This window comes from Anarhichas minor, unplaced genomic scaffold, assembly GCF_050575085.1.
Source record: "Anarhichas minor isolate MPS153535 unplaced genomic scaffold, ASM5057508v1 ptg000003l, whole genome shotgun sequence".
In the NCBI taxonomy this organism is placed as follows: domain Eukaryota; kingdom Metazoa; phylum Chordata; class Actinopteri; order Perciformes; family Anarhichadidae; genus Anarhichas; species Anarhichas minor.
The window spans coordinates 9,631,219-9,649,487 of record NW_027466449.1 but is presented as its reverse complement, the minus strand read 5'-3'; the positions used below and the strand labels follow the sequence as shown (position 1 = coordinate 9,649,487).

The window sequence follows — 18,269 nt, the reverse complement described above, 5'->3', positions numbered from 1 at the left end:
ATAATTCACAGCTGAACTTTAGTGGGAGTCACTTCACGGTAGCGATAAAGAGGGCTGAGGCTGCGTGTGTTTGTGTGTGTGTAAGTGTCTATATGTGTGTGTCGGGGTGAGGCCGAACCCCCACAGGCAAGGAAGGCAATTAGCTGCTCTCTCTGAGTGGCATACAGTGATGGCACAACACACACACACACACACACACACACACACACTGAGCTGAAGTATCACAGCTGCTGTAATTAGTCTGTGTGTGTGTGTGTGTGTGTGTGTGTGTGTGTGTGTGTGTGTGTGTGTGTGTGTGTGTGTGTGTGTGTGTGTGTGTGAGCAAGTGATTGTTTACTCAGCTTATTTCATCTTCTAATAAATATAATTGACATTAAGTCCTGTGGAAACATCTAGATTTTTACTTTGTAATTTTTTTTAAATCAATGAACAGCTGCTCAAATCAAACATACCACTCTTATGTTTTAATTCACATTTAAATTCACACACAAAAAAAACCACAATGTTTAAAACATAAATAAAATAAACTGAAAGCTTTTACATTTCTCACAGAAAATCACGTCATGTCATAAACAGCATCAATGCTTTTGTCTGGATTTGGTTTTAGATATATGCAAATGTAAAAAATGTGTAACAATGAAGGGGATTTTTCGTCCTCTGTGCTGTCTGTCATTTCATATTTTCATATGTCCCCGCCTCCCTCTCTGCCCCAAATCTGTGGAAAATGAGCTTGTTTCCTGGGCCAGCTAAAAGCTATTAATTAGGCTAATTGGGAAGAGAGACAGGACACTCCAATGACTCCTCTGTTTAATGAGGGACGAGGAGGAAAAAACAGGGGAGGTGGGGGATGTGGGGAGGAAGCGAGTGAGGGAAGGATGGAGACGGGTAGAGGAGGCAGTAAAGGAGGGGAAAGGAGCAAGGGAGCAGTGAGGGATACAGGGATGGGACAGGAAGCTTGGAGCAGGGTAGAGGGGGATAATGGAAGGGAGAACTAGAAGAAGAGCTGGAAGCAGGGATGGTGGGTGGAAAGCCTGGAGGGAAGGATAAAGGAGGAGAGAAAACAGAGAGATGGACAAGCTGGAGGGGGAGGAATGGGAGAGGGATGAGGGAGGGGTGGGAGTGTGCGGGGCCTTCAGGGTGCCAGTAGATGTAGAAAATATATAATGGGAAGTGGGCAGAGAAGAAGATGGGGAGGAATGTAAAATGGATGGCAGCTACAACTGAGGTACTCTGACTCTGATATTTGTTGTTGAATGATTGAGAACATCATTCAATTTCACACTGATACACATTTCATATTCCCCTTATTTCAAAAGATATTTGTAAGTCTGGTAGCTCTTTAAAGGACAGGTTCCCATGTTTTTACAGTTTGTCCTAATACAATACGAACACACACGTAGACATTAGCATTTAATGTTTTTATTCAGAAATCTACTTGCCCAAAGCCAAGTCCTACTTTGTCCGTATAATTTGTTTTATTTATTAGCAGTTATCAGATGACAATGACCAAAGTTAATTGTCGTGTTTAATCTTAATTTAAAGCTAAGGTTGGTAATCTTGAGGAACTAGCAAGAGTCCGCTACATTTTTAAAATCATCAACCACAAAACCCAGCGCAGTGCTGCCAACTCTTTTCCAATGAAAGCAGCTAGCAGCACTAGATCCATAAAGTCGCTAAATCTAGCGAGGAAGTCGCCAAGTCAACAACTTTGACAGTCCATCCCTAAAGCCACTCCCCAAAAAAGTATCCTCATGAACGTTAACATATCATAATGAAAGTAAAAGAAACAGCATGACAATCCTTTTCTAACACGTTCATCCTCGGCCCTCACTCTCACTGTCCAAAAGTATGATCTTAATAAAAAAAAAATGAAAAAGGTGAAGCTACTGTATTGTAAGGCTTTAGCAAGCAAGCATTTATCGTTTTGATCAAACTCTGCTGTGGTTTGTTTGGGCAGTTGTGAACGCCGTAATCGTACTCTGGTGAGGAACAGAACAACTGGTCCGAGACAGCTTTTGAGGGGTGTTCTCGGACCGTTTCCAATCAAACCCTGGTGGGGTATTTGTTGAGCGGTAAACGGCAGGTTAACATGAGTGGGAGAGGACTGACAAGGACTTCTGCAGAAATCTGATGTTTGCTTGACATCTGGGCCGAAGAGAGCATACAGAACACACAAAATAAAGTCCACAAATGTAGTGACACGTATAACGTCATTCGAGATAAACTGGATGAGAAGGGATTTGTGCGCAGAGTAGATCAGTCCCAAGGCAAAGTGCAAAAACGTTGACAGGAATATTTCAAAGTCCGGGATATCCTGCATGGAAGTGGCCAGCTCTCAAGACCATTATTTGGTCTGCTTTAAAGCGAAAGTGAAAGCACCCATAAACTGGAGTCCGGTTATCTCCACAGCCAGTACTTCAGCAAAGAAAAACAGTTTCAAATCTTCATACGGGAATGTTGTTTTAGAAATGAGGAACATCTGGAGGTGTGGAGTTAGAAAGAAGTGAGCTTTTCCAGACTTCTGTAAACCGCAGCTCATCTCTGCTGCGGGCTAGAGGCTCGAGGTTACGTCAGCTGCTACCACCACAACACACGCCAACACTGACAGAACTGTCAGTGGTTGCGTTGCATTGTGGGTAATGTAGGCGCCATGGTTTGACAAAGCAGAAAACTTCATGAAAAGGAAAAAGACAGATATATCTGGATCTGCTGCATTGACTGACTGAGTGCAATAATAAATCAGGGCAGTACTCTTTAAGTATTGTTTGGCTTCTTTAGCGGCAGAGCTACTCATAATGTAGCTCATTAAAGTTCTCCACATTAAGATGATCTTTGTCCCATTGTGACTCAGCCAATTGAGCAAAGATGACTTTAAAGTTTTTAAAGGCGGGAATAAGAGAAGTGAAGCTGAGCATCTAAAACTCGTGATCATCAGTTTTATCTTTAATTATCTCCTTGTTCCGATACTGTGGAGACTTCACAGATGCTGGTCAGCTCGGCCACAGGCTGCTAATCAACATGAGTGACAGGTGTGGTAGCCGGGACTAACCGGGCACGAGGAAGGCGGCTTTTATCTCAGGGAAAAACAATGCATACGATACCGGACATATTTATTATATATAATATATGCTATATTTCACGCATTCTATATTTCCCATTAAATCAAAACCCTGCCTTTTCCCAGATATGAAAGGCATCTCCAGCCTCACAGGAATACAAATGTGTGAACAATCAATATCTTATTTATAAAATTGGAAAATATTCAAATTGACCATTATAATTAATAACTGTTGTTGTAATCTGCCTGAGTGAGGAGGAGGATAAAGGAAGGGGAGATGGAGTTGAAAGACATTTGGAAGGAAATGTGAATGAGAGAGCGTGATGACAAAGAGAATGAGCCGAAAGCTGAAGGAAAGTGAGAGAGGGAGGATTCCTTTGAGCCTTCATGTTTTAATGGAGATGCTGAGGAAGAAAAACAGCGGATGAGGAGGAAGAAGAGGGGGCTTTATATTTTTGTTTGCAAGTTTTGGACTTAAATATCATTGAAATACTGAGCATTAAATTCAATTGAACTGAAGTGAAGAAGAGAGAAGCACCAGTAAAAATACGGACTGAATTCAGCTGTTTTTACAATGTTAAAATCATGAATCTTATTTCATCTGCTTTTGTCTACTTTAACAGCGAGAGAATGATTTTGCTCGTTAGTGAAACGGAGAGAAGATATTTCGCTGAATTTGACAAAAAATGTTTTGGATTAGAATCGCTGACTCCACATATAAAAGAGTACTCAACCAATTGATTAATGATCCCCTTAAACACACTCATGATGACAGTGCATATTCACGCATTTTTAATTTCTAGTTTCTAATTTAATTGTTAATTGTTGAAACGTACAGAAACACTTGACTTATATATAGACATGTTATTTACATTGTTGGCCATTGGTGCCAATATATATTTATAAATATGTATATACATATTTCTGAAGACATTGTACATTGAGAGGAATGCAAAAAAAAAAAGAGTCTAATAATTTGTATGCATTCACCGATAAAGCTGATTCTGATTCAAAAAATATCAAAATCAGAGATATCGTCTTTTTTATTCCACACATTTCTCCTTGTCATGGTATGCTATGGTAATCAACGTTCAAATCAGTATGCAAATTCATAATTTGTTTTTATATATATACATATATTACCTCCAAAATGCCAAATAGCACATGAAATGAGGAATAGCAATTCCACATTATTCAATATCATGCATCAAAATCAATTATTTTGAGTTATTCTGAGACGGACTGTTCTGTTTGTTGTGTGCAGAGGGTGCGTGTGTGTGTGTGTGTGCATGTGTGTGTGTGTGTGTGTGTGTGCATGCGCTGTCTCTGGTACTGAAAGGCACCGGAGGAGATCGATCGACAGATAGTCTCAACAAAGTTAGGTATTTCATTGAAGGCCTGTATGAAGGCAGAGGCCACAGTATATTCATTCATTCTTCTCTTTATAGACCTACATATGAGCAAATTAGTTTTTAAGGGCTTTTGCTGTTATTTTCTTTTTAGATGATTAGTGCACATTTGTAGCCGTTTTCTTTTCAATAACAAATAAAATCCTTAAAGTCATTAAACAATAATTGCAAAGAAAAAAAAACAATACTAGGAAACGTTTGAGGAACGTTTGACAGCTTGTGTTGTCGTCATCCCTGTTTCCAACAGCTGTTTTAATGCTCGGGCCAGCCATGGCTCAAGACAATGCAACAGGATGCTGCTCGTGTAAAGACACAACGGCAGCACGACACAAACTGCCACGAGAGGAACTAGCAGCTGTATATCTGCTTCTCTTACTGGCTGGCTGAGCGACTGGCTGAGTGAAGGGTGAGAGGCGACTAATGCTTGTAAAGGGAAAGAGATTATCCCTCTTCTCTCTCTTTTCCTCGCAGTGTTGTGTTTGTACCTTTGTAGTCCTGTCCTGTGGTGCTGATGTGCATCCTCTTCTGACACTCTCCACAGCTCATCAGGAAACGAGTCACCGCCTCTCTGGGCAGGAAGGCGTACGTCTCGGCTATCTGAGAGAGACACACCAACAGAGACAGAAAGACAGGGACAGGGAGGGACAGGTTGTTCAAACTGTTTTACTACTTTCTGAAAGCTTTAATGACAAAAAGAGTCGAATAATGGTATCTGGACAGAGGCAGAGTGCAGACAGGGCAGCACACATCATCCTTAATTTAACATTTTTAGTCTCCACTATTCATAATCATTGAAATTTGCATTAAATATTGAAACATTCTTAACCTATTCAAAGTCAAATTTTAGACCTTAAGTAATGAAAGTGCATGTTTATTATTGAATAGCTTGTTCCAAAACATACCATATGATTATTGTGAAGTATGATTTATTGATTTATTCCCTTGTGTTCACACTGTGTTCAGTGCATGTTGAGGTGACTTTTTAACAGCTGCGAGCGTCATATGAGTGAGAATCACTGTAATCTGATCTGTCAAATTCCTATAAACAAAAACATTACATTACACTAGTCTGAGGGATTGACACTCAGATATAACGTTTACAGGTGATTATCAAATCAATACAACTTTTTCTGTCATAACTATTTATCATTCACGTCAATAAAATTGGCCCAAAATGGCATGATAGGATTTTGTCTCAGTGTTTAAAAATGTACTTTTTTAAAGAGTCAGTGCACTCCTCAGAGCTGATGCTGAAGATTCAGGGTCTATGTATTAGTGGGTGTGTTTTTAAAAGTATGTATGTATGCATTAATCAAATGTTTATTCTGGAAGAGATGCACAAAGGCACAAAAGAGGAGAGGAGGGGTGGAAAATATCCAGCGTGGGTGATGGGGGTTGCTGTGCAGCATGCGTGTGTGTGTGTGTGTGTGTGCGTGTGCGTGTGTGTGTGTGTGTACAGGAAGGAGGGAGTAAAGCAAAGGCAAATGTCACTCAATGCCTTTGGTGGCACTAAGACCTGAAGCCATGCGGCATGGTGCAGCATCTCTAGGCTTTAACTATACTGTATACATTATATATTATAAATATACTGTAGTAGGACAGAGAGGACAGTCTCACGAATCAAACCCAATTGGTGCAAGAGAATCAATAGTTTGAAAAAAAAGACAAAAAGGAAAATACACAGATTGCTAAAGAAGATAAGAAGGAAAGAGGAAATGTAAGGGAAGTAGAAAAGGAGACAGACAGAGATGTCACAGCTTCATCCCTCTGCAAACAAATGCATCTGTGACCGGTGCACTTCCTCCATTTCACCAAAAGAGGTCAGTGTCATCAGCTGAGACGGCAGAGCAGAAATGTACAGACTTCAACAGCTCAGGTTGATTTATTCCTCTAAACTCCAGATCACACAAAGGAGCTTTCCTAGGTATAAGGACATAAAGGAGGTTCCTGAGCAGTTTCCAGAACAGAAGTGCAATTCTTTCACATCTTTTCACATTCTTTTGATACAAAATCACAAATTAATATTGATATTGTACACCATGTCTATACTTTTGACCTGCTATCTCCCCCTAAAGATCAGCTGTCACCCCTAAAAATGAGGGGTGGAGTGGCGAAGGTTAAAGTAGGGCAGCAGCTAACAATCATTTTTCCTTACCATATGGTATGCCCATTATTTGATCCATTAATTGATTGATTGATTAACTGTCCCCAGCCTTCCAAAACTCAAAGATATGCAATTTATTATCACGCAAATCCTCACAAACAAGATGCTGGAACTACGTGATTTGGTAATTACTAAAGAAGTGACATTTACTAAAGAAAATAGTCAAAACACAAGAAATCGACTTGATGTGTCGGCCAGTTTCTGACTGAAATCCATCTGATCGGAAACTGAAACTATGTCGTCTGTTTCTTTTCTCTTTTTTTGCCAGAGAGTGAAAGAGGAATGAGGCCCAAAGAAGAGGAAGAGCGAGAGAGAGGGGGGGGGGGGGGGGGGGGAGCAGTGTGTTAAGCAACAGACAACACAGGGTATGACAGAGAGAATACACTCTGTAGGGGGGAGCGCGGAGGAGAGACAGAGGCGTGAAAACTTAAAGGAAGAGAGAGACGACAAAGTGAGACTGAAAGATGAAGACCGACAAAAAAAGAAACCACCAAGAAGAATCACATATTTAAATTAGCAACAAAAGTGGAAACTGTCTCTCACAAACCAGAACTTCCTGATATTCTAAACACAAACGGTAGCATGATGTGGTTCTCACAGCTTTGTAGGTCTTCTTCTGGCCGGCGTGTTTCGGGGCTTTGCTGGGGTCGGCGCTGATCTCCACATGCATGGCATAGATGATGTCGAAGAAATCCTCCACCACCGCCACACGCTTCAGGGACGAGTCCACCCCTGAGACTCCATCCACACACTGGACACAGAGGGGGAGAGAGATAGGAGACATGAAGACAGAGTGGCATGCAACAAAGATTCCGAATGAGGTTGGGTGATTGGACAAATGCATCAGCTATCTAGCCATGTATTTTTGCTAATTCAATTTAATAAGTCTGCCTTTCGAAGAATGAGTGAGAGCCACTGCTCAGTGGGCAGCTGGCACAGCACAACAATGGGCAGTGGGTCTTCGGAGCAATGGCCGTTTGTTCGGACAACTTTTTCTGTCCAATGGGACATTTTGGGACCATTGGTGTTTTGGAATAATGGGTGGTCGGAACCACGGGCAGTCTCCTTCTCAGTCACCTTAACATACGAAGAACACTACTGAGAAGGAAAGTTATTGGCCAAACTGCAGCATGGAAACGCAGATAGTCCGCACTGGAACCAGTGTGCGTAGTTGTCAAGTGGAAAACACAAATGCCAATTTTCGGTGTTCCCGCACAGCTTCTTCGCATTGCACCGCTGAGGGACAACTTTTAACGAGGAAATTAAGCCTGTTTTAGCTCAGCGAAGGAGAGAAACCTGAATTCAGAAGGTATACGGTTCTATGTTTCAGTTTAATAACGAATACAAATAAAACATCTAATAAAGAAAGAATTTATAATGAAGAATAATTCCTTTCTTGTGCTTTATGGTCTCGAGATTGTGAGAACTGGAGGCTGGCCGTGCAGGACTCCTCTCTGACAAACGGGGACATTCTTTTCAAATAAAGATTCAGTGACTGTCCCGTCTTTACTCTCTACTATCAAAAGCACAGTTATACCTTTCTGTTTAAGGTATCAGCCTTCTGTAGTTCACATTAAGTCTGTTCATGAAGAGTCGCTGTTGAACTTCATGTCACAATCTGCCTTGATGTACATAATTAGGTTTTTACAGCTTCTTCATTTGAGATAAGAAAACTGATGGATGCAGACCTCATACTGTGATCGTTGAACTTATTATGCTGCACTTTTTTGGCAGCATAATATCACATATTGGAGATGGAACGTTACTGGCTTCAAAGGGAATTTAAACATTAACTTTGTGCTTCCTGTGCGTAAAAAATGGATGTATTATGACATTTGTGTTTGTTTCATGTATTAATGTGAGGAAGTTCACGATGAGGAAACTCGTTGTTTCTTGGGCAGAGCAGAAGCTGGACGTTGAAGTCCCATGTTTCCCTTAAGTTGTCCTTTATTCACTAAATCTGTTTCCATTTTGATTTTATGGAACTTTTGTTTGGCGATTTTGGTGAATTTTTTGCATTTCCACTCAGGGTTTTTATTTTTGGGCGAACATTTAAAATGTCCATAAAAACAGAAGGATGGAAACGCACCTATTTGGTACGTTGGTGACAGTTTTGAAAGTTAAGATTAATAATGGCAACATAAAAAGCCTTTTGGGAGAGAATTTCACGTCATAACGGGCCTTTACATAAACGTCTTGCTCGTCTTTAGTTGCTGTATATATTCAGAGCTTAATGAAATGTTTCCAACATGCCAATTTCCTCTGATGTTTAATGGTGTGGAAAAAAATTCATGATGTATAATTATACTTTAGTGACTATTAGACAAAGACTTGTACACCTGCTGCATGTTAACCAAACTTCCCAGAGAACAGAGCACACTCTCTTCCTCTCTCTGTCTCTCACGCTCACACAAACATGGGAATACCAGGAAGTCTTGGGAGTCCCGCCCTTTTTCCCCACAAAGCTGTGTGAGTGTGTACCACGGAGGAAAGAGGGACTCCAAGGGGTGGGACAAGTGAGTGTGTATTTGTTTTTTAGACAAAGGCATAAAAGATAGAGATAGGGGAGAAAGAGAGGGAGGAGAGACAGGAAGACTAATAGAGGGATGGATGGAGGGAGGAAAAAGACTCAATATGTGTCAGTGGATAGCAACAGGTGGTAGGTCTCTCTCTCTCACACACACACACACACACACACACACACACACACACACACACACACACACACACACACACACACACACACACACACACACACACACACACACACACACACACACACACACACACACACCTCCCCAGCTTCAATCCAGTAGCACATGGTAAAGCCTGCTATTGCCATGGTAACCAATGAGAGCTGTGCCTCACAGGGCAGGTGAGTGTGTGTGTGTGTGTGTGTGTGTGTGTGTTAGTGTGTCCCCACAGCATATTTTCTGCAACAGGTTGTGTGTGTTTGTGCAGAATAATTGAGTTACAGAACAAAGTGTGAGTCTTGTTGCTTCCGTGTGCGCGCACAGACAAACACACACACAGACCAGAGCTCACGGTCACTCACAAGAAAAGAACATGTGGCGCAATTAGGAGGCGCAAACGTTCATGTACAGTCAGTCTCTCTGGTCACACGTGCTTGCAGACAGTATAGAAGAACCTAAAGTGTGTATAGTAGTTGTATAGCGGACCGTATCCCAACGTCTCCACACACTCCTGAGAAAAGGATTGGGCTCCACTACGTTCTTTATCGGTCTGAACCAACTGAACCAAACATTATTGGATTCATAATCGCTCTTTTCTGCCTGCTGCTTGAAACAACGTTGATGGGAGCGCTGAGATCACTGCACTAAAAGCTCTGCAGGGCCACACAGAGATGATGATAATTATCTGCAGGTTTCTCACATTCAATCAAAAGTTCATATAAAAATATTATATGAATATAGGAGCCCTGTTCTGCATCCGCACACAAATGGAGACGCACAGCTGACGCTAGAAAGTGTGGAGACACCAGGAGCCTGAGAGTCCACAGCTGCCTGAGAGAATATTTCATTTCCACGTCAGATGACACAACTTGTTATGTGTGTGAACAGTGTTCAATTTCCAGTCGACAGGAAGCGGGACGCCTGTCTACCTGTGTGTGTGTGTGTGTGTGTGTGTGTGTGTGTGTGTGTGTGTGTGTGTGTGTGTGTGTGTGTGTGTGTGTGTGTGAGGGAGGCCAGGGTGACAGGTGTGTGTGTGTGTCTCATTATTCTGAAGCAGTGTTCCCTGTGCGGCCTTTACCAGATGTAGAGCATCTAATGAAGACCCAATGAACTGAAGCCTTTTCATCGCACACACACACACACACACACACACACACACACATTTGCACATCAATTCATACACACAATCAGGACACTATCTTTTGACCCACCACCCCTCTCTGGCTCTTTCTCTCTCCAACATTCCCTCCCCCTCCTCTCCGTCTCAGGGAGCAGGTACTGTAATAGGGGTTGCTATGGTAACCAGCTGCATCTTATCACAGAAGGGATGTTTCTAATGACACCCACCCCACCCTCACATCCCCGATGCCATTACAATTGCCAGGAAGAGGAGGAGGAGGAGGAGGAGGAGGGTGTGAAAGAGGAAAGAAGACAGGAGGACAGTCGTGTTGTTACAGAGGAGAGAATCAGTTTGTCATCCTGGATCCTTCAAACGCATATTGAAGACTCTTCTGTCTGCCTCTCTCTGAATCCATTTTTTGTTTTTAAATGTATAATATGTATGCACGGAGGACAGTTAGTGGCAGTGTGGGCTCCATGGCAGCTTGATGGAGTAGCTGTGGGGAGTAGGGGCTTAGCAAAGGGTCAATTCGAAATGTAACGTGCTGCATTATTAATGCACTAACCTGCTTAAACAGTAAACAGCTTACGAGTTAAGTCTTTTTCGGAATAAGGGAAAATGTTTTTAAACGTAGACAATGAGACATACAAGAAGAAAGAATGAGCTGGTTTTAAAATCATGTTACATTCAATCATTTCAATCATTCAATCAACCGCCTCTATTTAAAAGAGTTCATAGGAATTGTACCCACAACCCTGACATCTATCTGTCTCCACAGAAGTTATGACTTTTTTTAGGAGAGAAAAAGGTTTAGAGAATAATTGTTACCGCCATAACTACTGTGAGGTACTGTCAAGGTCTGTCGGACGGATTGCTTTAAAAATAAAACCACTGGATATAAAACTGTACCTCTCATCTGAATATACTGCATGAATGAAACTACATGTATAATGACTTTCTAATTTTTACTCACTTAAAAATGTATAATAAGGCGCATCATGTGATCTGTTTTAAGTAGAAGGTTTTGTTCCTCCCACCGTGACCCAGGACCTCGAACGTGATTCAGTTTGTTTCTTTTCTCTGACGTGTGTTTACAGCATGCAGGGCCAGCAGTGGCCTTTCCCTCTCATTGGCACATCACAGGAGGGCCGGGCCACCGTACAACAGAGCTCTAGTGCACACACACACACACACACACAAAAAGAACGGAGAGGACATGTTTGTCCTCAACTGTCTGCTCCCATTCTCGTTGTCCCTGATACCGGGACTGAATGTGACGTAAAACCACCACACACAACTTATCAAGCAATAACACTTCTACATGGAAGGAAAAAGTGTGCACACACACACACACTGGACCTGAGGTTGTAGGGCACATCACTAGCCCGGGACTGTAGCTTATGTGACAGCATGCGCACACACACACACACTATTTGTGGGCCACGGGGCCTGTGTGTGTGTGTGTGTGTGTGTGTGTGTGTGTGTGTTGAGGGAACACCTTAAGGCACAGCACACAGGACAGCACAGCATGCAACCGACCGACCGACGCAAACAGCAACCCCCCACTTTCTACTGGCCGAGCAGAAGGGTCAAAGTCAGAGAGAGAGAGAGAGCTGCAGAGCTGCCTGACTGCAGGACACACTTGAGTGAACATACAAATAAACACACAGGACTGCATGCGTGTCTCAGGAGGCTGCAGGCTGTGTACACACATGTTCCTCCTGTGCAGCAGCCATGACAAAGTATCGTCCACTAAAATACTGAAAACGAGACTACTTTTTTCTCTCTCTCTCTCTCTCTCTCTCTCTCTCTCTCTCTCTCTCTCTCTCTCTCTCTCTCTCTCTCTCTCTCTCTCTCTCTCTCTCTCTCTCTCTCTCTCTCTCTCTCTCTCTCTCTCTCTCTCTCTCTCTCTCTCCAGTTTGACATGGTATTCCCCCATTGTATTTCAGCTCATGAGGACAGGTTGGATGGCTGGACTTTCACCCAGGAGACCGCTGCTGTGTTTCATGTAGAGCCAATTTATAATTGGCTCATTTTACCGTACTTGTTACGTGGCTTACGTACTGAACTGTGTGAGTTGTAGAATTATTGCATTTAAACTAACTTGACTAACTTGATTAATAAAGATCAGCAGATCATGTATATATGGAACATATTTCATTTAATTTTGTGTCATTTCAAAAGCTTGTGTATCTCACCTTATCTCTATCTGACCCTCCATCTCTCTCCTATGACCTGCTACACCTCCACTGCCTCCATCCACACATTATTAGAAACCTCTCTCTCTCTCTCTCTCTCTCTCATTTCCTCTGTTTTATTTGTTGTGTGCACTCTCTCTCCCATTTCCAAACCAGCCTGTTGCTAGGATACACGTGGGGTCCATTCAGTGAAAGCTAACTGCCCCCCCCCTCCCCCATCCCCTCTCCACTAGCACCACCACCATCCTCCTCCTCCCCTCTTCATCCAATAGACTGGGACACACAGCAGGATGAAGCGTGTGCTGAGCCGCGAGCAGCAGCAGCCAACCTGCATCACGACATACACACACATACCCTGACACACATACGTACACACACACACACACACACACACAGTGTGTAGACACACTTCATGTAGAAACACATGCACGCAACGCATATATGCTCACACACACACTGTGACACGAGTGTTCTGACCGTCACATCCTGGTATACACAAATGCTGACTAACACAAACACACAAAAGAGAGTCCAGAAACACACACACACACCACGTCAGCCCTGAGGTACCATAATGCAATGCAGTAGAAAAAGCTCCAGTTCCAACTTCAACAACATAATCAGACCAGAAAGACCCACAGTTAGTCCAGTCTGCATGAATATTTCATCGGTGTGTCGTATCAGGAACATTTTACGCAATAACGCTTGATACAACAGCTCCAACATATTCAAAGTATTCCCCAGTTTGACTTTATACAGATGCAGAATAATACACTGGACAATTACTGCACAGTGTAGACAAAAACATCACCCTTCATGTGGGTCAGCGCTTTCTGAGGTAAACTACTGTATAATGTAATGTTAAGAACGCAATGATTCGATCTGGAAGGGGCTGGCTGAGGAACACAATCACCTCTTGCTAAACAAAATAGAGTGTGTCAACGGTATGAAAATAAGTGTCACTGATGTATTTCTGATGGAGCCCTCTGAGTGTTCTCATTGAAATGAATGGTGTTTTTCATACACTGCTAGTGTCAGTCTGAACACTGCTGAAGCGTGATGAGCAGAGTGTGTTTCGAGGAAGAGACTAAAGCTTCAACAAGCTGTAAAAAAAATGTTTTTAAAAAAGTAGTGACTGTGTGACAGTCAGTGATAATCCTGTTTACAGTCAGCAGACTGGAGAGGCAGCCGCTAAATGGGCCGTGACACAAACCATCCCTCCTTCCGCCGCTCCTCTCTTCCCTCTATCCATCCATCCTGCTCACTGCGACCTGCTTCCATCCCTTTCTCTATATACAGCAGCATCCCATCGCTCTGTCTTACTCTGTCCATCCATCCATCATCCCCATCTCTCTCTGGAGGATTTGATACCACAGCCCAAACACTCCTTCCCAGATGTTGCACATCTACTCTCCTTTAGTGCCCATATAGTCCTGCCTTCCTCTCATTTATCATCCTCTTATCTCACCCCCTTGGTTCGGACAGATCTAAAAGAGAGAGGATCCCACTTCAGATGAAAGAAACAGGCCAAAAGCAACAGCCCTTTCCTTTGTGACAGTGACTATGTTGACATGGAGCAGGCAAAATTGCCAACTAAAGAGCATTTCTGATTACCTTAATTCAGGAGCAGGCAGCCTTAGGCACGTGTGTCACCATTGGTATGGTATACATATTGATCTGGTGTGCCCGACTCATTGATACTTTATCTGACTGAGGTTTGTACAAGAATCTATGGCCCCAACCACGGCTCTGAAATAGACTCCCAGGAGCCTAACTGTGCTGTGAATTGGTATATCCATGGTGCTGTCCGTGGTGCTGAAGTAGCAGGGATTAGATTAGAGGGATTTGTGCAATTTTACTGAGTCCCCCCCCCCCCCCCCCCCCTTCTGTCACTTTTGATATGCTCTTTAATATTCTCTAAACTATAAAGCTTCTGTAATATAGAATCCAAAGAGTCTTGTTGAGAAAAAGATGCTTCGCTAGTTGCTTGTGATCAAAATGATCCGGTGAGTCCTCCCTGTGAAACAAAATGCACAAATTGACAACTGACCATTCAAAGTGTCCAGTGAGGCCAGTTTAACCTCAAGGAATTTTGTACTGGAAAATGCTTCATGTCAACCTTTTACCACCTGAAAGTCACTAAAACGTTCGAAATGCTTGAAAGCACACTCAAAACTTATAATATAAACTATTAAATGTGTAGAAACCTATTACTTATAGATTAAAAGTTGTTCTTAAACAGAAAATGTTGGTGACAAGACATGAGGACATGAGCCATTCAGATCAGAAATATAATAGTGACGATGATACTAATGATTATCATAGTGATAGTGATAATCTAATGATAGTGATAATGATGCTTGCAATAAGGGTGATGTTGATGAAAGTGTTGATTTTGAAGACACCCCCCCCCCCCACACACACACACACACACATACACACGCACGCTCGCTCACACACACACACCTAAGAAGCATTGAGCTAATTATCAAGCAGTGTTGGCAGCAGGGCTGAGAAAGGGACATTGTGGTATAAGAGGAAGGGTTTGGGGGGGATGACAGGGGATGGAGAGAAGCTGAACAGGGAAGAGGGATGGGGGAGACGAGGAGAAAAGGAGGAGAGGGTAGGGTGTCTGTGGGGAGACGGTGAGAATGGAAGAGGAGGGATGCTGGAGGGAGGTGAAATGTGTGTTTTGGAGGAGGGGGGAGGTACAAAAAACGAAGAGGAAAAAGAAGGAGGGGGGAGACGTGATAATGAGAAGCCCGTTGTCCCACAAGAACATCTCCCTCTGCTTCCTCCTCCTCCTCCTCCTCCCTCCAGACACCAGTGTGCAAACCAGCAGGAAAGTGTATTCTTTCTTCCACAAAACTGGATACAGGTGAAAAATATATTCCATTTCACACATCAACTCCATCTCTAGGAAAGATTAGAAAGTGAATGATTTCCATCAATCCATTACTTGTAACCGCTCGTTGCGGCGGGCTGATCCTAGCTGACATTGGGCAAGAGGCGGCAAGAACCTGCATGTTTCTGGACTGTGGGAGGAAATCGGAGGACCGTTCATCTGCTGGGACAGGGACAACGTGCAAACAAGCCAGACGCTGATGAAATGTATATCAAATCAGGTGCACACAAAACAGTTGCAAGGCTCCAGACTCTTTTACGCCTTCATCTGGCAAGCCGCGTAGTAGGAGGTCTGGAGGACGAGCTCATTTGTAATGTCGATTACACCGGGCAAATCGGTCAAGGTGTCTTCTTCATTTTCTAGGGATCACATCCGATATGTTTTTCTATTTTCTGGCGATACCTGCTGCAGGTTCAACCAACCCTTTTATGTATTCACTTTCCTTCATTGCCAATTTGCGCAGTATAGGTTCCTCACTTCCTGCCGTCCATCTGAATTCCGCGCGTCATAATAGTCACGTGATTGCAAACAAGCCATTAGCGTCTCTGCACTGCACTGTAAGTATTTTGTAAATGGCCTAACGCACAATATTGTCACAATATCAATGGAGGTATTTGGTCAAAAATATTGTGATATTTAATTTTCTCCAATTCTCTCCTGTTCTTTGAGTGACCAAAAGGAAAACTCTAGATATTTAACTTTACACTGAACTGCCAACACTTAGCAGCATATTGTGGAGCAAACACCACAGTGAACAGAGTTATAACCCAGACTGACACAAGTACAGAAACCACAGTAGCCACACAGGAGGTGTAAATACGACAGACATATAGTCTAGCACTCACCCTACATACATTAACAGGTGGTGTTCTCACTTCACTAAAGCAGCATGAAGAAAAATCTGCGTTTTGAATCAATGAAAGCATTTAGAAATATGGTTGATTTAGCGTCTGGGTTTTAACGACTTGGGGTCACTGAAGCAGCCTGACTGTAGGTCTAAATGACAGTGTACCAAACATAACAGCCTGGTTACACAGAGCTGAGAGGGAACTTTGGACAGTTCACAGACCTATTACAGGCTCTTCTGCTCACGAGGTCGATTGTATCTGTTGTTACTTCTTTAATTCATCAGGCATGGCTATGCTTCTGCTGCTCCTATTTGTCCTGGTTCCAATGATCCTCTTGTCACTATGTGCGACAAAACAATAAATGACACCGGGAGAATGATGGGAAAACCCCTTGAAAGATGAACTGTCAGCTGAAGAGTGAGAGATGAAAGCAGCTGGAAAAGCAGTTGATTAGAGCAACTATCGTTTCACTTTAATTAAGTGCCAGAGAAAGTGTATCGGGTATCGACGATTGTCGGAGTACTTCATACATACATACATTTTGGTCAATTTTTGAGGATATTCTTTTGCGAATACAATGATCTGCCTCTGTATGGAGATGGTCAGGCACATAAGGGTTTATTTTGAGCAAACCATAGCAGTAACCAATGAACAGTGAAGGACTAACCAAGATGGTTTTTGGTGAGTTTTAATTTGTTACTGTCGAGTTTGAGTACATTTTGTTTTAGAGAGAAGCTTAAATCCAGAAGGTGTACGGTTGTATTTTTCTGTTTAATAAGGAGAATAGGAATATTTCCTTTTATGATATTTTGTGTTTATTTTGTTGATTTATTCGACTAAAGAAAGCTAAGGGAGCTTGTGGAGCGAACACACACGTGCGCCAATACATCGGCAATAGTCAGGAGTTGGGCTGATGGTTGACCAACTACTGGTTGCTTGGAGTAAAGATCAGTTGAAGTGTTCGTTGACATGCTTTATATTCAATACATTAATCTTAAATGTGTAATTTGATTGTTAGGGAAAGACCAATTTAACTAAAATGTAACTTTTCAAACGGACTAATCTCCAAACTGACCAAATCTATCATACTACACTCTGGATTTTAGATTTTTACATAATGTTTCCTGAAGCTGAGCTGTTCATAATCTCAGAGGGCCGACTGTGACTGACTGCTCTCATTAATTATGCCTGGTGGCTGGTGTTAATATGCCAGCCTGCCGTTCAGGTGGGAGAGGGGAGTGATGAGAAGGAGGAGAAGGTCAGGAGGAGGAGGAGGAGGAGGAGGAGGGACGAAAGTGGAAATGGAAGCCTTGCAGTCTAATTAAGACTGGTGTTAATTTCTTTTCACCATCACAGCGACCAAAAGGAGCTGTTCACCATGGCAACGGGAGACCACAGAGGGGGAGGTGAGCCTGGTTTAAATAAAATACCAGCACTGTTACCAACTCAATGTAACGGACTCCAGATCAGCAGCACTCCACGACAAACGCAGGGCTGTACAGAGATTTACCAGCAGCCACAGTAGGTCCTGTGAAATAATTCATTCTCCACTTTTTAGATGTTTTACTACAAAAACCTTCATTACATGACCTTCTACAGCAGTGGTTCCCAAACTTTTTCTGTCAAGACCCCCTTTGATGATATAGGAACATTGGACGACCCCCCCCCCCCCCCGCAACCCGACCCCAAATTTTTCTTGGTTTTTAATGAATTGCATTATAATGCATGAACTGTATAAAATATTTTTATTTCTTTCTAAAATAAGTACATATCACTTCACAGTTTATTCTTCAGTTTGTTTAACTGGGAAAAAAAATAGCAATAATAAAATATATATAAAATAAAAAATATATAAAATAATTAACTCTCTCTCT

General features: G+C 42.5%; 1 protein-coding gene across 2 annotated transcripts in view; it reads right to left on the bottom strand.

Annotated features, from left to right (window-relative positions):
- LOC142955482 (nucleolar protein 4-like) overlaps window positions 1–18,269 on the bottom strand; it is a 131,608-nt gene that overhangs the window by 95,759 nt on the left and 17,580 nt on the right. For both annotated transcript variants that reach the window (XM_076097022.1, XM_076097015.1), the window contains 2 exons: window positions 7,230–7,382; window positions 4,953–5,064 (listed from right to left, as the gene is read on the bottom strand). In XM_076097022.1, coding sequence (XP_075953137.1) covers window positions 4,953–5,064; window positions 7,230–7,382 — 265 coding nt within the window. The remainder of the gene's footprint in view (window positions 1–4,952; window positions 5,065–7,229; window positions 7,383–18,269) is intronic.